Source organism: Quercus suber, unplaced genomic scaffold (assembly GCF_002906115.3).
Source record: "Quercus suber isolate HL8 unplaced genomic scaffold, Cork oak 2.0 scaffold_520, whole genome shotgun sequence".
Taxonomy (NCBI): Eukaryota; Viridiplantae; Streptophyta; class Magnoliopsida; order Fagales; family Fagaceae; genus Quercus; species Quercus suber.
The window spans coordinates 287,370-313,143 of NW_027069969.1; the positions used below are offsets into that span (position 1 = coordinate 287,370).

General features: G+C 35.0%; 2 protein-coding genes across 2 annotated transcripts; one reads left to right on the plus strand and one right to left on the minus strand.

The window, feature by feature from the left end:
* Nucleotides 1-2,309: 2,309 nt before the first annotated feature.
* LOC112001672 (F-box protein At2g32560) lies at nt 2,310-6,355 on the plus strand. The gene is made up of 5 exons (XM_024033846.2): nt 2,310-3,336; nt 3,510-3,589; nt 3,952-4,124; nt 4,303-4,377; nt 5,726-6,355. The coding sequence occupies exons 1-5, from the start codon at nt 2,665-2,667 to the stop codon at nt 5,911-5,913; spliced, it is 1,188 nt and encodes a 395-aa protein (XP_023889614.1). The 5' UTR covers nt 2,310-2,664; the 3' UTR covers nt 5,914-6,355.
* A 628-nt stretch (nt 6,356-6,983) lies between these two features.
* On the minus strand, nt 6,984-10,426 carry LOC112001671 (pentatricopeptide repeat-containing protein At5g50390, chloroplastic). Its single transcript, XM_024033845.2, has one exon. It carries the CDS (start codon nt 9,744-9,746, stop codon nt 7,671-7,673), a length of 2,076 nt encoding a protein of 691 aa, XP_023889613.1. The 5' UTR covers nt 9,747-10,426; the 3' UTR covers nt 6,984-7,670.
* Between the last annotated feature and the right edge of the window lie 15,348 nt (nt 10,427-25,774).

A 25,774-nucleotide genomic window follows, 5' to 3' on the forward strand; every position in this document is an offset into this window, starting at 1 on the left:
TTAAATCAGCCATAATGACATCATTTATGGTTTGAAGGCCATCATCCCCTCCCTCATACCTACCTACTTTAAAAAAATTTAAAAAAGAAAAAAAAGAAAAGAAAAAGAAAAGACCTCCTAATTAATTGTCCATTTGGATTAAGGCAGGAAAATGGAGAGTAAAATAGAGTAGAGTAAAGTAAAATTAGCACAAAATTAAGTTATTTTTAGTTAATTCTATTCTACTTTCTTCTACTTCTCCTCCTTCCTCTCTCCATCTAAACAGTCTATAAATTTATTTATCTTTGAAAAAGATAACACTATCTATGTTTTATTAATTAATGAAATATGAAGTTTGAATTCAATTGAGAAAGTCACTGTATCTCAGTTAACTCGTGAATAAATTCATGGTGGGTTAAATAACAAGTGGGGTTGTTGAGCATAAATAAATCTTTAAAGTAAAAAAGAAATTTTTTTTTTGGAATTAGGTGTGAAAATTAGGTACATCATCAAGATCCTGAGGTACAAGGCATCTCATTTAGGGCCATGATGAAATTAAGGGTTGTGTCATGTGTATTATTAGTATATGTTACCACCCCTTTTTGACGTTTAATTGTGTGTTCGTCCTTTTCGGTTTGTCTTCGTTTCGTTCATCATGATTTCCAACATTTGTTAGGAAACTATGACCGACACATAGTAGCAGATTCTATCTTCTTGTAATGTTATGCTTATTTCGGCGCAAAGTGTTTTACGATATTTTTAATAGATAATAATGATTTCGGAGAAATAAGTTGTTTTAACTTTTTGATTGTGATTTTTTAAAATATGTAATTTTCTAACTTTTGGATATACCAAAAATTCCCAACTCTGGTTGAAAACTTGAAATACAAGAATGAAGACGGTGACAATGAGGGTGGTGCTAGTAATGGTGGCCAACAATCAATAGCAACTCGCAAGCCAAGTGGCTGGCGAATATGATGGTTAATGATAGGCAGGAAATAGTGGTCGGAAACGAGCGGGCCGAGTGGCAATTAGTGGTCAATAATTGGTTGTAGTGATGGCATAGAAAAGTTGAAAGGAATAAGGGTAGTGGCAACAAAGCCAAGACTTCTTCGTTTTAATTTTTCAAAAAATGATCAAATTGCGACATTTTGATAAATATTCCTTTGTTGATTACATAAAACATTCTTCATTAACCGACCTTTTAGTCAAAAATAGAAAAACATGAAAACATTTTATTTGAAACAAACAGAGCCTAAATAATGAATGTACTGAAGTTTCATTAGACCCTAAATGAAATTGGCAAATTGCCACATACTACTATAGCCCTTGGCCCTTGCACAAGACATTACTCTACATATGCATGATACATAGCAAGCTTATATACTTTGTGAGCTCAGCCCTTGAAATGTTATTTAAGAAAATGAATAAGTAGTAATTTTAAATAAAGAAAAGGGTGTATTATGCTCATAGCATAGTGAAGAGAAAAACAACATTGAAGATTTGAAGTACATGAGAACTATCTATGTCCAACAAGGAACAGTCTGGCCATGACCAATGGTGTTAAATTGATTTTTGAAAAAATCATATAAAATGTCGCATTCTCATTCTTTAATAGAGCATGATTTATCCAGCAATTTCTGTGGCTGTGGTATGTTACTGTTGGAGCTTTACTCATCAAAACAAAGTTAAAAAGTTTGGTGGAAGTTAGGCAAAGGATCAGGTGGGCTGTATTGCTGTATTGGTCTTGTGACACCCACGCAAAGTGTACCCCAACACTTAAATTGCTTTTACCTCAAAACCCCATCAATCAGATAACAGTCCTTTTCTTTTTGAGAGAGTTAAGATAAAGATTTGGCACACCTTATAGGACCCACTTCAACTTCATCCTCATCTTCGAAAAAGAAAATCACTCAGCTTCTACTTCAAACTTTGTTTTTTTTTTTTTTTTTAAATCATTTTTAATAAGAAAATAAAAATTCCAAGTTCAAAATTCCTTAACCATTTAAAATTCTGTAGTTTGACAAGTCTTATGGAGGGTTTAATTAGTTGGTCCATAACCAACCTAACCATATCTGTATTCTATAACATTTTCATAAATTTTGGCTAAACTCATAGATTTAGACATGTGGGGTTTTAATTGTCTCATCACCTAAATCTAACAGAAAACTGTGCCATAGATATTATTCTTAAAAAAACTATATTCATCAATCTTGAACTGACAGCTGCCCCCCACTGGCCGTACAAATTGGTTCTCTTTCATGGAAATTCAGTGTATGTGGATGCCAGATGTCAATGCATTCAAGAAGCAGCCTCGATGCTTGTTCCTTGTTTCTATGTGGTGGTGTTGTGGTGTTATAACTACCACACCTTGTCGGTTGCGGTGTCTGCAAATGACCCTCGTTTAAAACGTATTAAATAAGGGCCAACACACTGATAGCTCCGTCCATTTCTGCCACACTGACACACTTTACTCTTATTGGTGGATCTTTCCTTGTCATCCTCAAAAGGAAGAAAAATAAAAAAATATAGTATAAAATTGTTCTTACACTTTGCCACTTTGCTCATTTATATGGTTGCATTCACCATTGCTTCATTTGCAATTGGTTCCTTCTTTCTGTCTTCTTTTTCATTTGATGCCAAACCTTGCCTTATAGACCCCATTTGATAATTTAACTTGGTCCAATGCTTTACTTCCTAATCTCTTGTGTATCCTTCTCCTTCATCTTCCTTTCCAAGTCTTTCACTCACAAGCCACTCCCTTCATGGGAGGCTGAGATGAAATTGTTGTCACCTTGGTTCTGGGGTGAATTATCAACTTTTATTGTGTCTTGGTTCAAGAAAAGTAGGCCTGCTATTAGTTTCTTTCAAGTACCTGTATTATTCATTCCATTGAAGAACATGGGACATAACTCAAAAGTAGAGAATGTAGAGGAGAAAGATGATGTTTCTCTGTTGGATTTGCCTGACTTGGCGTTGGACTGCATTCTTGAACGGCTTTCGCCAGCCGGGTTATGTACTATGGCAGCAGTGTGTAGTTCTTTGAGGGATAGATGTAGGAGTGATCATTTATGGAAGAAACACAAGGAGCACAAGTGGGATAGAGTGATTAGTGATGCTACTTATAGAGAATGGAAAATGCATGTAGTCTCAAGAAAAAGACCAACCCTTTTGGATCAAAGCAAGAGAAAAGGGTTATTTAACTCCCTTCTTGGGGATTGGCCTTCATGGTTTAGACCAAAATTAGAAAGCAACAGCAAGTCAAGGAGGTCTTTACCGGTTGATTCAATCAAGGCTTGGTATCAATCCCTTGAAAGTGGCAAGTTATGGTTTCCATCTCAAGTCTATAATCGTGAGGTGAGTGCTGCATCTAACTAATTCCAATAACTCTGCTTATTCTTCTAATGGGTCCTCTTTTTTTTGGAATGCTATTTTGTATTCTATATGTTCATTTTGGTCAGTAGTAATATGATTGCTCCTTTGAATATTGAAGAATATAATGAGCCCTTTATATTTTGTTTTTGTTGCAGAATGGTAATGTTGGTTTTATGCTGTCATGTTATGATGCTGAACTTAGCTATGACTCGAAGAAAGACATCTTTCAGGCAAGGTAAAGGAAGAGAGGCCTTAAAAAATGAGTCCATGAACTTTTGTCGGTTCACTTTTGTGTGTCTTCATTGGCTCAGGAAACAAGTAGATATGCCAATTATATGAATTCTGAATTGTTCGCTTCTGGATAATAAATTTGGACCATGTTGACACTAGATTAATCTCTAAAATTTTAAAGATTTCAGCATCTTTAAGTTATAGCCGATAGCAATTTTTCCTTGTATAAATTTTGTGTTGCTAAAAATTTGAAATAGATTTTTCACCTTGTAAGTGGAAGTAATCAATCTCAACATTGAATTTATATGTGCTAATCTCATCTGTATTGGCAGTACCCTTGAACTCAAAATGGATGTTTTATTGCAGATACTTGCCTCATGGGCGGCGGACAACAGAGGATACTATACAATGGGAGAGGCTAAGAGCACCACCGGTTGATACTCCTCCAAATGTTCTTCATGTTTCTGATTGTTTAGATGACTTAAAGCCTGGTGATCACATTGAGATCCAGTGGAGAAAAGCCAGAGAATTCCCCTATGGTATGTTTCTGAATCAGCATGCATCTGTAAGATCTTTACCTTTAATTTAACAGAATTGTTAATGTTCAATGTCTATTAGACTTTTCTCTAACAGAAGTAATAATGTTGCAACAAAATTGGTCATGTTCTATTCTATTACTTTTAGATAACAATGTAATTTCTTCTGAATGTATTGCAGGTTGGTGGTATGGAATCATTGGTCACTTGGAAGCATGTGACAGGAATAACAATCACTGCCACTGCCATTACAGTGGTGAGAAGTTCATCTTAGATTCTGTAGTTGTTATCAAAGTTTTTTTTTTTTTTTTTTTTTTTTGTGTGTTTGTGTTGTGTTTGTGTTAAGGAGGGTATATGTGTAATAAAAATCTTTAATCCCAATTTTGGTGTTTCACTTTATGCACCACCGATCCCAAGTTGCCACATATTCTTTTCTACTTTTTTTTCCTTTCCTTATAAAATAACCAAAATAGAAAATAGAAAACAAAAATGAGACACATGGTATATTGCAATTAATGGAGCATAAGGTGGGACAGAGGATTTCTATTCAATATATGTGGGGTTTATTTTTGTTAATTAAGTAAAAAACATCTATGTGACAAGATCTCTCTCAATTTAGAGTATGTAGGGCACTTTTCCTGTTAATCATGAGCCCTGCGTTCACATATTGGAGATTAAAAATAGTTCACTTTTGCACTTAAGATGTAATGCCTTTTGAGTCAAGGACATGTTATATGATGCTGGTATTACTTCAAACATGTACACAAGTATGTTATAAAACTATATAGTTATATTTGCTTGTATATTTTTTTCCCATATGTAGCTTTATTTGCTGCAACTAGAAGAGTGGGCCAGGGGGTTGGGGTTCAATACATCATTATTTAAAATGGTGGGATTTTAAAATGGCGTATAGGATAAAAGGGATTTAGATGAGTTGAAATTTAAAACTTCCCTCTGTGTTTCTTCCTTCTGGCATAGTATTAGAAACTAAAATACGATATCATATAGTTAAGGTCACAAGCACGAATATAAGTGTCTGATGCAGATATCTACAGAACAATATGATAATCAGCACAGTACAGTGTACATCCTTTTTTGTGTAGAGTACACCTATTATTACTGTTGATGTCAATGTTGTTGTAGTTTATAATCATATTCTTACTTAATCTCCAAACCCTCAACCTAATTTGAGTTCTCAAGTGATTGTAATTTCCTGAAAAGGCAAATTATCTGTTTACATATACTTCTTTACAGTCCAACTGAATCTTTGTATTTCCTTCAGGTTCTCATTTTTTCTCATTTTGACTTGATTCATGAATATAAAACTCCACTACCCTTTGGCACTTACATGATCTGTTCTTAATAGCTATCTTTAGGCACCTCTGGGGTGTGTGCTTCATTGAATTTATTTCCCTTTAAGTACTTAATGAAGTTGCCAATCCACTTACAAGTATAAGCATGTATGATGAACTTTCTTCTGAAATTTTCTTATTCTAATATGTTGCTATCCTTCAAGCATGGAGTAGAAGCATGATTAGGATCCATTTCTTTCTTTTCTGTTGACAACTTAATGTAAGTTTCTCACCGTGAGTTATTGCTGACAGATTCAGTGATATTGGAGTTCAACCAGTATTCTCCTGACTCAAAATGGAGAAGAATGGTGATAAATAGGAAAGGCCACCGGGAGGAAGGCAATGAAGTAGATGGCTTCTATGGTGGAATTAGGAAGCTTTACGATGATGAGGAGATTGCAAGGTGGAAACGCCTTTGGCCAACCCAAATCTTGGATTAGTATCATGAGTGCTTTTGTAAATAGGCCCCTCTTTTTCTTTTCTTTTTTCCTCTCTGTCTCTTTGGAGATGTGAATAAGAAGAGCTCATAGTCATAGAATTCACTCTTAGAAGATGAAGATTAAGCTTAATTGTTTTTGTTCGGCATAGCGAGGCCTTGAACAGATGCAAAAAGAAAAAAGAAAAAAAAAAAGCATACTACATATACCATGATATGCATTTTCCAACCTGACTAGTTTTGTACTTTGTGTTTGACATATCTTCAGGGAAATCATTTCCTTTTCTGTTTAGATATATAGGTCATAGATGATAGAACATAGGTGCATCTATTGTAAAGATTTTGAAATTTCAGTGGTTTTTGTGTGATAATGGTACCTTTTCATCTGCTGTGAATAATCTGCACAGAAATGAAATAAATGATGTCTGAAATTTCATTCAAGATCATTTTAAGGTGCAAAGATCGTAATCTGCATTTATTGAGTGGTCCAAATGTTCATTCTGCAGACTGTCGGTTATATTGAGTCATTTTCTTGTGATTATTGAATGACTCATAATTTCAACCAGAAACTTCATATTTTTTTTGTTTATATTCTTTTTTCTCCCGCAGTTTCTTGCTTCCATGCATTTCTCACCATTTTCATATGTTTCCCATTGATAGCCAATTTCAAATTATCTATAGTTTGCCAGAGGCCTAGCTAGAATACTCACCACAGCAATAAATCCAACATTTTATGAAGTTTATACTCTGGACAGTCCTAGCTCAAAGTCAAACTAATGAATCTTGGTTGATTAGTATCAATCTAACCATCGATCTTGGACAAAAAAAATGGTTTGGATGCTACTTGATAGCATTGGTTAAATTCAGCTATATATCAAGTTGAAGGAATTCAGGCCTTCTGATTATGAATATGTGATGAGAAGCTGAATCAAACTATCCATTATTCACATCCCAGAGGCCTTTAACCATACTAGTAATACTAAACCATAAAATACGGAGTCCAGGCTAAGGGGATCCCAGAAACTGAATTTGGAGCAAATGGCCAATGGTGAAATAGAGCTCCAGAACAATCCATACAAGAAGATAATCTATTAAAGCCCTCATCAACCAGCCAAGAAGATGTGAGAGTCATGAGTACAAACTTTTTGCAGTTTTCAACTTCAAGCTTCAATCTCTGCCAAGAGGATCAAAGCTTTGTACTCTTAACTGGATACATGATTCTAAGTTGTTAGTTATTATGTGAACCCGCATTTGTTAGCAGTAGTGGTGGTACCAATGCCAGGTTCAAATCTCTCAGAGAGCTAGAACAGTGCTTCTTAGGAGGGAAGGGGATGGATAGGTTGAGGGCTTGAGTTGTAGCAGGGATATGCATTGAGGGAGAACAGCCAAGAAATGGAACTTGTCAGAAAGTAAACACCAATGTGAAGGTGCCTGAGCCAGATACAATATTGTAAACTACACATTGTAGTTGTAACTTTTAGACACAAGAATAGAAGCCAGAGTTCTATTTGCAAAAAACTTCAGTAAATTTGTAATTTAGACTCCTGAGACGTTTGTTTCTTATTTTAGTTCCAATTGTGTGGTGGTTTAATGTATTGTTGCAGGCGTGCATTGAAGATTTCTTACCTCTCAGTTCTAAATTGACTTTACCTGTGCTTATACTGTCTACATAAAGACACCAATAAGTGTGACTGATATGGTGTTTTTTGGTTAATAAAATATTTTTTTGTTTTATCCCTTTGATGCAAACATATTTAGTAATCACCAATAATCCCCACATGAACAACTGGCATCTCTAAAATGGTGGAATCTGCTGGCGTCCCTCACAACAATTTCACGTCCAGTAACCATGGCTATTAACTTAATTGCACTATGGCAGTCACCACAAATCCGATGGCTCTGCACAATTTGCAGTGGTGTCCAACCTGGAGTGTTGATCAGCCCAAAAGCTGTTGCCAGTTTCTCACTGTGGTACAATATAACCCGCTCTTCCTGAACATCAACATCGGGAAGCACATTTTGTCTCTCAGGAACATAACCATGTTTTGAAATCTCTAGCATCAAGTTGTCCAATTTCTGGTATATCCCTTTCGTTTGGGCATGGCTTTTATCTCCAGAATGGAAAAAATAAGGCTGCTTTTTAACTTCAATCCAACTGCATGCCGGAAGCATTCTCATACCCTTTCTTTTTAAGGTCTGAACAACAGCAGCAGCTTCCTCCAACTTGCCAGAGCTGTTGTATATATTTAAAAGCACAAAATAATTACTAAGCTTTTCAGGCTCCATTCCATAAAGCTTCTCAGCAGCAAATTTTCCAATCTCCAAATTCTCATGGACACGACAAGCTGTCAGCAGGGCAGCCCACATGTTAGCCGTAGGCTTAAATGGAGCACTTTTTATCAGTGCAAAGGCTTCATCTAAAAGGCCGTCTTTACCTAATAATTCAATCATACATGCATAATGCATTGCACGGGGCTTAATCTTGTGATCCCTACTCATTGATTTAAAATACACCCACCCACGTTCTGATAAACCTGAATAACTACAAGCAGATAAAACTGCAAGAAAGGTGACATGGTCAGGTATCATTTTTCCCTGAAGCATCAGCTCAAACATCTCAATAGCTTCTTCTCCATGACCATGATTACCATAGCCAGCAATTAAGGCATTCCAAGATATAACATTCTTTTGTGGCATCTTGTCAAATACATGACGGGCATCTTCCATTCTCCCCCATTTGCTATAGAAATCTACCAGTGCTGTGTTCGCTACTATATCTAATCCAAAACCATGACGAACTAAACTCGCATGAGCTTGCTTAGCATGCTCTAAAGAAGCCAACCTCGTACATATTCTTAAAACCATTGAAAATGTGAAATGGTCCATTTCAACACCAGAATCACGCATCTCATAAAACTTACTGACAGCTTCTTCACTATAACCATGAAGTGCATAACCTGCAATAATGGAATTCCACCCAACTGTTGTCTTCTCCGGCATCTCATCAAATACACATTGAGCATCTTCAATGCTCCCACACTTACTATACATGTCAATTAGAGCACAAGTCACAAATATATTGTCAGCAACACCCATCTTTAAAGTACAAGTGTGAAGCTGTCTTCCCACAAAAATGTGTCCCAACCCAGCAGATGCCCGAATCATCAGGGCAAATGTGCGCGACCCACCATCTAAAGACTCCTCCCACATAATAAAAAACAGCCGGAACACCTCAGCATAATCACCGGAATCCACAAGCCCCCCAATTATCATATTCCAGGAGACCAAATTCTTCTCCGGCATTTCAGCAAACAACTTACGCGCATCAATCATCATCCCACATTTGACATGCATAAGCAGCACCCTGTTCCTCATATACAAATCCAACTCAAACCCATTACTACTCATATAACTAAACACCCTTTTCACCCCTCTAATCGACTTCAAACCTATGCAAGCGCTAATCAGTGCATCATATGTGCTAGATTCCAATTCAAAACCACCCTCAAACTCCAAAATCTCAAACAACTCAAGTGCCTCCCTATACCTCTTATTTAAAACCAACTTCTCTATCTGACTACAAATCCCAGAACTGGGATGTTTTCTCATCTGGGGTTCTTCCAAAACCATCACTTTCCTCTCCCCAACATCAATTTTCGACGGTTTCGGCTTCAGCCATGGCTGCTGCACCCCTTGTACTTCCAGTGAACAACACCTAATCCTATCAAAAGGGTTTATCCATTTTCTCCTACTAAATGAAAAACAATACCCAGAAAACATAGATTTCTTGTCCTTGACAGTGAAAGGAAAATGGTAGCTTAGGAGTGGGATTTCCATACTCAAGATAGCACAAACAAATATCAATGTCTAATGGGTAGTAACAGAAGCTGAAAAAAACAGAGTGTACCCAAACTTGTACCCTTTACTGTATGATCAAAGTGGAAGAATAGAATTGATGCCAAAAGAGACATGAGGTCAGTTTGTGAGGTCATTCAAATGCTCATCTCATGGTTCTTTTCTATTGATATCATATCAGAGCCAATGAATGGGGCAAATTCGAATGAAAAATCTTGAAGGAATGAAAGTTTGGACCATATACAATACACTGGTTATCAACAGAATCAGGTTGGAACCTTATAAGTTGTCGAAATGGGTAACCAAAAAGATTAAAGCCTTCACACAAAATCTATTGGTACTTCTTTGGAGAGTCACGAGGAGGAGGCTACGGGTTTGTTCTTAGCCATAGAGCAGAGGCAAGAAAAAAAGAGTAACAACAGATGCTGGAAGAAGGTGCAAAAAAAACATAAGAAATTGGGAGTAAGAAAAAATTGTTGAGCACTTGGAAAGAATTTTGAGAATGGTGCAACTAAAGCTAAGTAGTGTCAGTAGGAGAAATGGCCAATGTTGCATCAATGAATATTATAATCACCAGCTTGTCACCTCCATGAGATATATTTTTTACAAATAAGCATAATTAATGCAGTTTAAATTTTTAGCAAGTTTATATATAATACCATGTAGTCCGTGCTTACTAGTAAGAACGAAGAATAATGAATTGTAGTGATATTATTGATATTAATTTGAATTATTAAATATATAGGACATTAGTTTGATCAGGACATTTGAAAGAGCTAAAATAATTTTTTCTTGCAATTTTAATGATATTGGTTACGTTAAGTTTCTTATTACGCTACTATTATACATATAATTTTGAAAATTACTATTTTACACTACATATACAATATTAATTTACTATCACTGTTCGTGAAATTTTACTAAATATAACACAAAATAAAAGAATAAATTGGTTTAATAGTATCTTTTAAATTGAATGGAGATAAGTGCATGGAATCGTTTAGTTCAATTACAGTTTATTACGTTTAAGATCTTCATATAGAAAATATCTAAATATACAATAATTAGAACTTCACCAGGAGTAAACATTGTAACATTTTGGCCTTTGTGCAAGCCAGACAAATTGGAGAATCATTCTGAATCAATCTTCTACTAAATCAGGAGTGTCTTCTTCATCATGACCAAACCGTTCTTGATTGTAGGGGTAATAAAGGTTATTTGTAACAGATGTTTCAGAGGACCATTCATATTCTAAATCATCAGCAGCTTCTTTCTCCTTTGATATCATCTTGAGGAGGGCAACAAAATCATCAGGGTCCTTTTGAATTTCATCCAAAGGAGAACCCTTCTTTTTAGACTTAGTAGAGGACTTAATAATTTTAGCAAATGTAGAAGTAGGTGCATTGGCTAGTTCAATTGTTTGCATTGGGGTATGAATCTTAACAGTAGGTAAAGTATTTGTGGGTGGGAACTCTCTAGTAACATTGTTAATAATTGCTTGTGTGTGAGGAAACTTATCCCACCACTTAACATACCAGAGGCGAGTGAGAGCATCACCTTCCTTATCATATTGCCATTTCAAGATCCAAGGAACCTTATATTTCTTAATGAAATTGAGCATAGGAGAGAATTTAGCACCATAAGAATCGACTTTAAACACACTTTTGAAATATTTAAAAGAATCCATTAATGGTTCTGGGAATATTTCAGGAGCAGAGCCAAACTGGGTCCACCATCAGATGAACCAAAGAGGTAGATTGGAATTGAAATCTTTATCAAAATTAACAAACTATGAATGAGACATGTTTTCATTCTGATGGAACATGAATATGAACCAAGCAGTGAGATAATCATGATAGGAATAAGGGACAGGGGAGGTTGGTAACACTCTTGTGGAGGCAAGGTTGGGGCCCCACATTTCTTCAGAAATAATATGATTCAGGAAAACACTGTGATAAATAATTTTAGTAGTGTTGGTCTTATCAGTTATGGCTTTAATAGTGATTGATTTCTCATGGCGTAAAATATCAGAATAATATTGTACAGTCTTCTCACCATGTTTAGGGATCCAATGAAATCTTGGAGGAAAATAGCTACTAGCAAGTGTAAAGGGGTTAGTAATGGAAGCCCAATTTGACTCAATGGAAAACATGTTTTGAAAGCGTTGTTTTTTAACATACTGAGAGGCATTGGAAGCTTTGGGAAAAACAATTTTAACAAGCTGGTTAACACTAGTTAAAGCATAAGGGTCATAGGATGAGGCTAGAATAGATGAGTAATTAGGCTTAGGAATAGTACCTAGGGGAGTGAAACGGTAAACAATCTCCAAAGAAGAAACAGGTTTTTTTGTAACAATTGGATTAGCAGTGGCAGGTGTCTTGTCTTTCAATCGTCTACTTGCCATTGTGACACTGCAGAAATTCACGGGTAAGGAAATCAAGGATGGTATTTTAAGATCCTTTAACATATTCAATATCAAAATCAAAAACACTTAAAATAGCTTGCCATCTTGCAAAAATATGTTTTGAAGCAATATTTTCAACATCTTTTTCAATAACATATTTGGCACTTTTGCAATTAATATGTAATAAAAACTTTTGATTTAATAAATCACTTTGAAATTTTGAAATACATAGTACTACAGACAAAATCTCCTTTTTAATAGTACTATAGTTTAACTATGCATTGTTCTAGATTCCAGAATAGAAGCGAACAATTTGTTCGGATGACTCTTGGGAAACTCTTTGTTTCAAAACACCACCATAACCAATGTCAGAAGTATTAGTCTTAACAATTTTGAAAGCATTAACAGTAGGAATACCGATACAGGGTAATGTCTTGACATGAGATTTGATTTGTTTAACAAGGGAAGTATGGACATCAAACCAGGGTGGAGGATGACTTTGTAACCGATCAAAGAGGGGTTTACATTGTTTTCTCATATCCTTGTAAAAATTAGCAACATAATTCAGGGATCCAAGAAATCTTTGCAGCTGGGTTTTATCAGTAATAACATCAGAGAATTTATCAGCAAACTAAATGGCTCGATCAATAGTACGGATTTGTCCTTCAAAGATATCATAGCTGAGGAAACAAACTTTTATTTGAAACAGTTTGATTTTCTTAGCAGAGACCACAAGACCATTTCTTTTGATAGTATCTAGAAACGAATACAAATGTTTCTAGTGTTCATCAACAAAGTTAGAGTAGACAAGAACATCATCAATATAAACAATGGTGAAATGGCTAAAAGGGTTAAAAATATCATTCATAATATTTTGGAATTCACTAGGGGCATTCTTAAGACCAAATGGCATAACATTTCATTCATAATGTCCAAAAGGAGTGGTAAAAGCAGTTTTATACCCATCATTTTCACTAATCTAGATTTGCCAGAATCCAAATTTCATGTCAAACTTGGAAAATACCACAGCCTCACACAACCTATGAACCAGGTCATTTTTGTTAGTTATAGGATACCTAATCCATTCTAAAACCTTATTCAAGTGTTTATAATTGATTACGAGGTGAGGGTTATCTCTCTCAATTTCAGCATTTTTTTTTAACATAGAGAGCAGAACAAGACCAGGGGGACTTGCTATTCCTAATGAGTTTTTTCTGAAGTAAATCATTGATTTCCTTTTTACAAAATTCAACAGTCTCAACATTCATCTGAATAGGTTGAGCTTTAGTGGGAATGTTCTTTTCATCAAAATCCTTAACATAAGGCAAGTTAACAATATGTTTTTTTCTATGCCAAAAAGTATTAGGAATATCAGAGCAAACTTCATCAACCAAAGTTTTCTGAAAATTATCAATTTTTTATTGCAACAATTTATTAGAAAGCTATTCAGCAATTTTCTTGTATCTAACTTCTTGCTTAAGGAAGTTAAGATGTTTGGTTTTAGCATGAATCAGATTTAAAGCATCATTAGTATCAATTTCAAACTTTGAAGCAAATTTAAATTTTATTTTTTGTCCAAAAGGATCAGTAGTAATTTCATCATATTCAACAAGAAAAGGATACAAAGCATTTATAAATAGAAGTCCAAGAATCACTTTATCAGTCATGTTTTTAACAAGAATAGAGGGAATCTTAAAACGGACATTATCATGGCAAACATGAGCACAATTCAATTCATATTTAATTTTCATTTGAGTACCGTTAGCACAAACCAATCTTTCAATTGATTTTTCAAAATATTTGGAAGGGATTAATTCTTCCTGGATACAGTTCATATCCACACTAGAATCAATCATAGCAATAACATTGAAATGATAATCATGAGAAACAACAATCTTAACTTTTGTAAACCATTTTGGAGGAAGCATTTTCTTAACAAGATTAAGTTGAGAATTATCAACAATACCTTTATCAGAAAGAAGAGCCTGTTGACTAGATTCATCTCCATCTTTGTGCTCATCTTGTTCATTATCAGATTGATGTTTATCAAGATTTTTATCAATTTTTAACAATAACAATTCTTGTTTAAGATTATTGTTATCACTTTTAATGGCTTTAAATTCATTTTTTAACTCAATTATTTCTGTTTAACAACAGTAATCTCATGTTAAAGATCATTAACAGTTAAATCTTTGGATTTCTTTTTATTAAATCTTTCCAAAGTTTCTTCAAAACTTATTGTTGATTTTAATTTTTTAACATTTTCATCTTTTATTAAATTTTTCTTAAGCTTATCCAAATATTATTTTTGTAGTTCAGGGTTTTCAATTTGACTTATCAATTTAATTAACAAACTTTCATTTTCTTCACTTTTGGTGAGAACATTAACAGTTTTAATAACATTGCAACAAGAATCTCTACAACCAATTTTAACATTAGGTGAACTAGAAGATTCATTAGCAGATTGATAACAAGAATCAGATGAGGAAGAAAAATCATCTTCCAAGGAATAAGACAAATTGTTTGATTCAAGGATTCGGAATAATTCTTTTTGATCTTTATCATCAATATTTAACATCTTAAACTTATTCTTCAACTTACTAGGTTTTTGTTTGCAGTCTTTACTGTAGTATCCAGGTTTTCCATAGTTAAAACATTTGCCTTTACCTTATTTTTGTTTATCATATTTTTTAGAGACATGTATATATATATATATATATATTTTTTTTTTTCATAAAAATCATTGGGTTTAGCAAAATTGGTTCTGTATTTTTTATATTTTTTATGGTTATAATTTTTGTGAGTTTTATCATGTTTTTTCCCTTTTTGCCCGGAGGGGGCAATAGGGGGCAAACCATATTGTTCACAGAAATTACCTATTTCATATTTAGCTTTTCTTTTATTTTTAATTGATATTTTAACAATTTTTCATCATTACACATGTTAATACAAAGTTTTTTAATAATGCTTAAAATATCACCATAAGTTAAATTATCATAATCAATGGAATCATTTTTACCAATTAATTCTTGTTTTACCTTATGAGCGAAGATAGGAGGCAGACCATCAATAAACTTTTCTTTCCAATAAGGCTTGTAGCAATCTTTTCGTAGCATAACTCTAGAAATGAAAACATCTTGGTACCATTTGTAATCAGACATAGTAGGACATCTCAAATTGTTTAAATAATCAGAAATTCGAGACGAAATATTAGATGGAGTACCAACAAAATGTTTGAGAATGATATAGATTAAGGCATTGACACCGCCAGGAATACCTTTACTAATACTTTCATAAAAAATGGGCAAACTTTCATCATTCTTTTTAACAGCATGTTTAATAGATTCTCTGAAATCTTCTGTGAGATATGAATCCCACCATCCATGAAGAGTGCTAGAAAAACCAGTAACAAGAAGGTCAACAATTTCAGGGTGATCAAGATTATGGTTATTCATATAAGCTGTAGGGTCAGCTTTNTTTTAGTAAAAAAAATTTATAACCATTAAAAAAAAAAAAAAAAAAAAAGCAATTGACCGATATTAGGGATAAAATTTTATAAGGGTATGTTTGGTAAATTGTAATAATTATTGTAGGGTCGGTTTTTGTAGCCTAAACCCAAAAGAGATTGGTTATAGGCCCAACGAACCCAGAACAATGAATTTGTAGAGAGTGGGCGAAAGAGCTGGGCTGGTTATGAAGCACAGAACAGCTGGCTATGTCACATGCAATAATGATAGCGTGAACTAAAGCGCGGATAACTCCATGAATGAATGTCCGAAGAGGTGTTTTATTGAATGAACAGTGATTACAACGTTCAGAGCTACAGTCAAGCTTCTCTCTCTCTTTTTGTTTCTCCTTCTCCCCCCCCACTGTTATCAGAGACCCTTCTTCTTTATATAGCATCCCTTCCTATAATCTTCATCGTCTACTTGTTCTTCATCTACACATCCACTCGAGTGCATATCATGTCGTGTGTCTACTTTAGTTCTTTGTGAGTGGCGGTAGCTGAGGTTGCACTGTTCAGGGGTCTTCTCCACATAAATGCGGCCAGAAAAGCTGTTGCAGCGCATTAAATGCGGTGGTACCAGCCTTTCCTTCAGATATTTTCTGGTTCTGATCATTTCCGGATTCACCCAGAGCCCATCATCACCGTTGGGATCGTTGGAGAGGTTAGTCGGACTTTTCACACATTCGTTTGATCAAAGCTCATCATAGCCGAGGAGAAAGACATCCTCGAACAAATGGTGGCCTCCTCGGACGACACTCCCCTTCTGCTTCTGGGCTTCCTGCTTTAGGTGGGCCACCCCAACCATCTATTAATTCTCGGAAACACCATGGCCCTTAATCAGTGGGTTCCGGGCCCATTAAGTAGCTTTGGGCTTTTCTCCTCACAATTACTATCATAGTTTAGTTATTCTTTAGTTTTGTTATATTTTTATTAAATGCAATAGTCATTTGTTATGAATAATTATTATTTAAAATTAAGAGTTGCATGCACTTTTGGTTTTAGCGTGTAGTATTCAGCCCCAAAAAAAAAATCTTTAAAATGAGAAATAATTATTTCTCTCTAAAATCGTTGTAATAGCTATTTTCTAATATGTATCTAAAACTAATAGATTTCCAAATAAACAAACTTTCTATCTATACTATATATAAGAGAATTCCTCTCATTCAATTGGACTTTTTTATGGTTTAAAAATGCCCTTATTAATAAAGGGTAACTTCATTTAAAAATAGGGTCATAAATATCAAATAAAAAATTTTATTTTGAATTCAAAAAGAAAACTCCTAAAATTTAGGATTATTTTCCCTTCATGTTCAAAAAAGAAATTACAGTTACCACTTATCTCTCATCTCAATTGTTTAAATAATCAGAAATTCGAGACGAAAATATTAGATGGAGTACCAACAAAATGTTTGAGAATGATATAGATTAAGGCATTGACACCGCCAGGAATACCTTTACTAATACTTTCATAAAAAATAGGCAAACTTTCATCATTCTTTTTAACAGCATGTTTAATAGATTCTCTGAAATCTTCTGTGAGATATGAATCCCACCATCCATGAAGAGTGCTAGAAAAACCAGTAACAAGAAGGTCAACAATTTCAGGGTGATCAAGATTATGGTTATTCATATAAGCTGTAGGGTCAGCTTTTGTCGCCCAAGCCCAAAGGATATGGGTGGGAGGCTCAACGAACCCAGAACAATGAATTTGTAGAGAGTGGGTGAAAGAGTTGGGCTGGTTATGAAGCACAGAACAGCTGGCTATGTCACATGCAATAATGATAGCGTGAACTAAAGCGCGGATAACTCCATGAATGAATGTTCGAAGAGGTGTTTTATTGAATGAACAGTGATTACAACGTTCAGAGCTACAGTAAAGCTTCTCTCTCTTTCTCTTTGTTTCTTCTTCCCCCCCTGTTATCAGAGACCCTTCTTCTTTATATAGCATCCCTTCCTATAATCTCCATCGTCCACTTGTTCTTCATCCACGCATCCACTCGAGTGCATGTCATGTCGTGTGTCTACTTTAGTTCTTTGTGAGTGGCGGTAGCTGAGGTTGCACTGTTCAGGGGTCTTCTCCACATAAATGCGGCCAGAAAAGCTGTTGCAGCGCATTAAATGCGGTGGTACCAGCCTTTCCTTCAGATATTTTCTGGTTCTGATCATTTTCGGATTCACCCAGAGCCCATCATCACCGTTGGGATCGTTGGGGAGGTTAGTCGGACTTTTCACACATTCGTTTGATCAAAGCTCATCATAGCCGAGGAGAAAGACATCCTCGGACAAATGGTGGCCTCCTCGGACGACACTCTCCTTCTGCTTCTGGGCTTTCTACTTTAGGTGGGCCGCCCCAACCATCTATTAATTCTCGGAAACACCATGCCCTTAATCAGTGGGTCCGGCCCATTAAGTAGCTTTGAGCTTTTCCCCCCCACATAAGCAATTCCAACCATAGACATATGACCCATTTTATTAATTATTTCTTGTTTAGATAAACCATCATTATTCCACTCATAAATTTTATCAGCAGAAACAGAAAATTGGGTTTGAAAAGATCTTTCTTCAAACTACATATCAGGAGGAGTAGGTTTTGAATACCAATTTTTTGTAAAAGAAACAGGATTGAATTTTCCAACAAATCTTTTAATTTTTGGTAAATCATCATCAAAAATCCTTTTAGTAGAAACAGAAGATAATGATTCAGAATCTGACTCAAAACAGGTTCTTTCTCATTTCTTGAAATAGTACAAGAAGCACTTGTAGAAGTACTTTCAGTTTTAACTTTTAAATCAAGAAGCATTTTCTCAACAATCTCAAGAGTTTTAGCTTGAGAACTTTTAAACTTCAAATTTCATTTTGACTAGGTAAATTAATCAAAGGTTTCTCAGGTTTTGAAGCAGCTGTTTTTTCAACAATTTTTTCTTCAATGCAGTCAAGTTGTTGTCCAATAATATGCAATGATTCATTAGTAAAATTGTTTTGTTCAATAACACTAATAACAGGAGTTTGGTCATTAGCAATTTTGAAAGGGGAGGCCTTCACTTCAATCTTTTTACAGGTTATCAAGACTGTCTCAAGAGGCCGATGGCTAGACCTAACAATGGTTTTATCTTCTTTAACAAAATTTTATTTCTTTATTACATTCAAATGATTTTTTGAAACTTCATCTTTTGGAAAATAATAATTTTCACGAAAATCAAAAAACAAAATATGTTTTTTCAATTGATTCATCTTTTCTTTCCATTTCCTTTTAACACGATCTTTTTTGGACTGGGCAAAAATACTTTGGTAATATTTCCTTTTGTCTCTATTTTTTTACAGAAATGAATTCATTAAATAGGGAAACCATATCAATTTCAAAGCTTTCATTCAAAACATTCAAAACTCTTAATTGACTTTGGTAAACAGGGGTTTCAATAGGGGAAAATCAGTAATATATATATATATATATATTTCATGGAATGCTATGGGGCAGCATGATAATGGCAAAACGCTCTGGATTAGGAATTGGAAGTTCAATATTCTTTGCTTACATGGAATGATGGAACAAAAATTTATTCAATAAGCAGAGGAGTGATGCAGAATTTGTGGGAATGCTAGTACATGGATTTTTTTTGGGGGGGGGGGGTTAGTAATGTGAGATAGATCATAGATGGACAATAGATAAAGTGGAGGAAGCAATAGAACTTTTTTGTCTCATGTAAATTAAAAAAAAAAAAAAATGTGGGAGATCACTTTGAATGGGCATTAATTGGGGTGTATGAGCCTAATTTTAATGGAGATAGAAGTTTTTGTGGGAGGATTTAACTAGGCCAAGAAGTTGTTGGAATGTGCCTTGGAGTGCAGTTGCAATGGTGGAGACGGCGGCCAAAGGGGGGGGGGGGTGATTTCAATGTGGTAAGGTTTTCGTCAAAATGCCTTGGTTTAGTTAATAACCCAATTTACGAGTTGGGTTATTAGGTCACTAATTTAACCAATGAGTCACTAGTTTAACCAATGGGTTACTAGTTGAACCACATAATTATATAAAAAAATTAAAAATTGGTTATGGGAAGAGTTAACTAGGCTAAGTTGTTGGAATATGTCTTGGTGTGTGGGAGGTGATTTCAATGTAGTAAGGTTTCCATTAGAGTGCCTTGGTACAAAGTATTTTAGTTTTATTTTACATTAGTTCTCATGTTTTATTTCATACTAGCTTGTAACCCCATGCATATGCATAGATACACTTAAAGATATACAATAAGATGCATAATATAATTCCTATATATATAATTTAAATACTATTGATAGTCATTTTTATATTTTGTTAACTCTTTAAAAAAAATTTATAATGGTATTATTAGTTATAAAATGTAACTTATCCATGTTATTTTTTTTTAATTATTGTAAAGTACTTTTTTTTTTCTTTTACGATTCATTTATTCTATACTCTTTGATTTTTCTACTCAACTAGTCGTTAACCCGTGCGATGCACAGAATAGTTATATAAAATATGCAACATCAATAGCTGTTCTAAATTCATAAAAACGAAAATTAAACTAAAATGTAAGTTAAGATATATGCTTCCCCATATATATTTAACTATTAATAAGACAACACATTACATATGCAAACTTATCATTATTAGCAATTATGCTGCAAAGAAAGCATGCAAGATAGGAATAACAATTAGATCAATATAAATTCAAAATATAAAGATGCACCAACAGGGGGTGGTTGAATGAAAATTTTAAAAAATGTCTCTCTTCACTTGAGAGAATCATAATTCTAATGCATTTGGAATTCAAGAAAGTGTTCAACATTGACGAAAATAACTACAAGTGAAAAAAATCAAATCAAATGCAAACCTATTTCAGCTATATAGTAAAATTAAATTTAACGCGATTACCTATGTTGGGTAACTTTTTCTTTCCTTTCTCAACTAAGGATAATATCAACACAAATTATAAATAAGAAGAACCATTAGGTGAGGTGGCTATGATTGCATGTGTGGGTTTTAAAGGTGCTGAAAGCTTCTACCAATTGATGTAATCCACAAACCCACCAAAGCACTTGTAAATTCCAATTGCAAAAACAAAAGCAATTTTATAAATAAGCAAGAGAGCCATAGTTACTAAATTAAAGTAGAATTCCAATTAACAATTATTAATAGAAATTAAAAATTATTAAGAAAGTTGCTATGGAGGCGTAGTTGTACCAAAATTCATACAGTATGTTATAATTGTTAACATCACCTCATAAGATTGATTCCCTCCCCCACGCTACCAACAACTAAGCCTTCACTCAGCAAACGAAAATCCATAGTAAAAAAATCATCAGTGAAATCCATAGAGATTTGCAATATTGAATCTATAACAAAGGGCACAAATCAATGATTAAAAAAAATGAATTATTGATTTATAATCACAGAAATTTTCATCATGTAATGATATTAATACAATCAGGTCATGGTAAACAAATATCTAAACTTGATTGCAAGATTTAGAACTGAATTATTACAGTATTTACAGTATTTATCATTAACAACTTATCTTATGAGGCATTGTGAAAGGATAAAACCTAGATAGAGTACCTTAGGTATAATACAATAAATTTTCCAATTGAATTAAAACAATTAGTTGTCATGCCCAAAAAAAATACAAATAATATTGCTCTATTTTTTAACCGAAAATAATTAAAGTTAAAAGAACCAAGTATTTGAATTCAAAATAAAAACCTAATATCTATTGAATTCATACAAGTTCTAAAGATTCATCAATGGAGGAAAAACACACACACATTGAGAGAGAGAGATATGACAATATGAATCTTGTGAAATGAATTCGTTACTTCAACTTGGCACACTCTGTTCTTTATATAAGGTGAATAGAGGCGGGAAAATGAAACAGAATGAAAACAGAAAATAACTAACTAATAACTAACTCATTAATCTAACTAACTATAAACGACAGCCGTATTATAAACTATTATGCTAGGCTATTGCTAAACTACTTGTAGTTCAGTTATATATATATACAAACTACAAGTAACAAATACAAACTACAACAGAAACTACAACAGATATTAACAGATGCTATTAACAGATGCAAACTCAATACTCCCCCTCAAGATGAACCATAAATGTTGATGAGGTTCATCTTGGATAAGAGGAAGTAGAATTGCTTGTAACCAAGTGCCTTTGTGAAACAGTCAGCAATCTGGTGTCTTGTAGGAATATGGAATGTCTTAATCACTCCATCTTGAAGCTTACTTCGAATGAAATGGCAGTCAACCTCTATATGTTTCGTACGTTCATGAAATACTGGATTGGCAGCAATGTATAGGGCTGCCTTGCTATCACAATACAGAGAGGCAGGTTGATTATGATCTAAACCAAATGTTTGAAGCAAGGCCAACAACCAAACAACCTCACTGGTGACAGTAGCCAGTGCTCGATACTCTGATTCTGCAGATGATCTAGATACCACTTGCTGCTTCTTGCATTTCCAGGATATGAGAGACTCACCAAGAAAGACACAAAAGCCTGAAACTGATCTTCTTGTATCTGGACAAGCCGCCCAGTCAACATCACAATAGGCTTTTAATTTTAATTCAGAACTTGTTGATAGAAACAAGCCTTGTCCTGGTGTCTTCTTAAGATACTTTAGTACCTTGTAGGCTGCCTGCAAATGTGGTAATTTGGGAGAACTCATAAACTGACTCAGTTTATGCACTGAGTAGCAAATGTCAGGCCTGGTTAAGGTGAGATAAAGAAGCTTGCCTATAATTCTTCTGTATAGAGATGGATTTGGAACATCTTCTCCCATAGAACTTCTAAATTTTGCAGATTGGTCCATGGGAACATTTGTAGGCTTACTTGCAAGCAAACCAGTATCAGAAAGTAACTCTAAAACAAATTTTCTTTGACATAAATTGATGCCTTTGTCAGTCCTTGCAACCTCAAGACCTAAGAAAAACTTCAAAGTACCAAGATCCTTGAGCTTGAATTTGTTATCCAGAAACTTCTTGAATGTATTGACTGCCTCCACATTATTGCTAGCTATTAGAATATCATCTACATAAACCAGCAATATGAGAATGGAACCCTTGCTGATCTTGGTGAATACAGAATAGTCTGACTTGGATTGGATAAAACCATGTTCAATGAGAGTGAATGAGAGCTTGGCAAACCACTGCCTACTTGCCTGCTTCAAGCCATAAAGTGACTTAGTGAGCTTGCACACCTCCCCCTTGCTGCCAAAACCAGGAGGGGGAACCATATACACTTCCTCATTCAACTCTCCATGCAAGAAGGCATTATTGACATCTAGCTGGGACAAATGCCAACCAAACACAGCAGCCACAGCCAAAAGAGTCCTAACTGTCACAAACTTCACAACAGGAGAGAAGGTTTCATAGTAATCAACACCTTCAGTTTGATTAAATCCTTTAGCCACTAGTCTAGCCTTGTACCTTTCAATGGAACCATCAGCTTTAAGCTTAATTTTGTAAACCCACTTACACCCAATAGGCACCTTACCAGGAGGCAGATTGGTCAACACCCAAGTGTGATTAGCCTGAAGAGCTTCAATCTCAGCCTTCATGGCAGCTTACCATAAGGGATCAATGGAAGCTTCAACATAGGAAGAAGGTTCTTTGGTGATGGACAAGGCAACAGAAAAGGCTTTATGTGTAGTAGACAGTTTAGAATAAGAGAGAGTGGAAGAAAGTGGATATAAAATACCTGGACTGGCAATGGAATCATGGGAAGGCATGACAGAAGCTGAAGCCATATTGCAGTGATAATCATGAAGGTATGAAGGAGGTCTATGAGGCCTAGTGGACTTTCTAACAGCAGGTAAAATAGGTAAGGAAGTGGGAAGATCAGAAGGTTCAAGTGAAGTATTTGAGACAGGAGAAGAAGTGTCCAGATCAGGATGACCAAGATCTGGGAACTCATCAGGAGGGACAGCAGTGTCAACATGACTGAAGGGCAAAGAAAACTCAGCAGAAATAGGAGAAATGGATTCTGAAAAGGAAGGCTGAGATGAAAACAAACTGGGAGAAGGGAAAGAAGGACTAAGGACAGGTTTAGACAACCAATGTTTAAAAGGAAATGTAGATTCTTTGAAGATGACATTTCTAGATAGGAAGGTAGTTTTAGTAGACAAATCATACAACTTGTATCCTTTGGTTCCAGAAGGATATCCAAGAAATATACAAGCCTTGGCTCGAGGATCAAACTTGGATCTGTTCCTAGCCAAAGTAGAAGCATAACACAAGCAACCAAAGGATCTAAGATGTTGATATGATGGAGAATGGCCCAAAAGTTTCTGGTAAGGAGTCATATTGCCTAGAAGAGGGCTAGGAAGCCTATTGATAAGATAAGTGGCTGTAAGAACACAATCCCCCCAGAATTTTAAAGGGAAATTGGCATGAAACCTTAAAGCCCAAGCAACATTCAACAAATGCTGATGTTTTCTCTCAACAACAGCATTTTGTTGTGGTGTTTCAACACAAGACAGCTGATGTAAAATGCCATTTGAAGCATAAAAAGAAGAAAGGGCAAATTCAGGACCATTGTCACTCCTTATCACCTTAATGGACACCTTGAATTGATTAAGAATCATTTGAAAAAAAATTTGAATCAAGGAAGAGGCTTCAGATTTAAGTTTCATTAAATAAATTCAAGTACATCTACTATGATTATCAACTAAAGTAAGAAAATATCTTGAGCCATTCAATGAAGGAGTAGAGAAAGGACCCCAAATATCAGCATGGATTAAGTCAAAACAAGATAAAGAAACACTTGTGGACTTAGGGAAATGCAGTTTATGTTGCTTAGCCAAAGGGCAGACAAGACAATCAAAGAAATTGTTGTTATTGCAAGAAGTTAGATCAGGTACAAGATGTTTCAACAAAGCTATTCTTTGTGTAGATGGATGACCCAATATGTAATGCCACAATCTAACAGTACTATTTGAATTCTCAACATCATTAGAAGAGTTAAGATGACAGGCATTGACACTGACATTCTTATTACAAAAAAAAGAAGGCAATTTGGACAGAACCTCAGAAATAGATTGTGGTAAAGTGAAGGAATCAGTGCACTGCAAGATGTATAGACCTCCATGTGTCTTACCCAACCCAATCATCTTCCAATGCAGTAAGTCCTGAAGAAAACAATAATGAGAAAGGAAAACACAACAACAAGAGGGGTTTTGGGTCAGCTTGCTTATAGAAATAAGATTGAAAGAAAAACTAGGGATGCAAAGAACATTCTCTAAGGTCAAGGTTGCTGAAACTTTAACAGTTCCAATATGGGTTACCTTAACCATTTCACCATTAGGAAGTCTAACAGAAATTTGAACAGAAGAGGTAATGGAATTAAAGAAATGAAGAGAATGAACCATGTGGTCTGTTGCACCACTATCCAGAATCCAGTCAAATGAGCTAATGTGAGAGGTATTTGCACTGGAAGAAAAAACTGAATGCTTAAGAGAAGGGGAAAAACAAATACCTGAAAAAGTTTGGGCCTAAACATCCATTGAAGGCTGAGAAATGATGGTGGCAACTTGATGAGGAGTGTCCAAACATGCCTCTGTTGGTGCTTGGGTGCCAAAGTGACATTGAGAGTTCAATAAACCAACCAATTGCTGATATTGAGCCTTGGTAAGAGCAACAGGTTCACTGAGATCTTCAGCAGCAACAACATTGCTTGCAAAAGGTGAACTACCTTTGTTTTTGAACTTATATCCAGGAGGATATCCGTGCAGCTTGAAGCACTTGTCAACAACATGCCCCATGGCTCCACAATGGGTGCACTGTGGTCTGCCATTCTTAGACTTAACAAAGGTCTTGGTGTTGCCAAATTTAGACCCAAAAGCTGCCAAAGCTGCTGATGTATCAATCAAGGCCTTCTTCCCAGCACTTACTTTTCTTTGTTTCTCATCTTGCAGTAGAAGAGAGAATACTTTGCTTAAAGGAGGCACAGGCTCTATCAGCAGAATTTGACTTCGAACAGCTGTATATGTCTCATTCAACCCCATTAGAAAAGACATGGTACATTCCTCAACTTGATGACCACATGTACATGTCCTATAATTCGAAAATTCATCC

Excerpts from the sequence above, each read along its gene's own strand:
- LOC112001672 (XM_024033846.2), top strand. The coding sequence starts at position 2,665 with ATGCTTTACTTCCTAATCTCTTGTGTATCCTTCTCCTTCATCTTCCTT. Across the intron at positions 3,590-3,951 it reads AAAGACATCTTTCAGGCAAG|ATACTTGCCTCATGGGCGGC; the intron begins GTAAAGGAAGAG and ends GTTTTATTGCAG. Across the intron at positions 4,125-4,302 it reads AGCCAGAGAATTCCCCTATG|GTTGGTGGTATGGAATCATT; the intron begins GTATGTTTCTGA and ends AATGTATTGCAG.
- LOC112001671 (XM_024033845.2), bottom strand. The coding sequence starts at position 9,746 with ATGGAAATCCCACTCCTAAGCTACCATTTTCCTTTCACTGTCAAGGAC.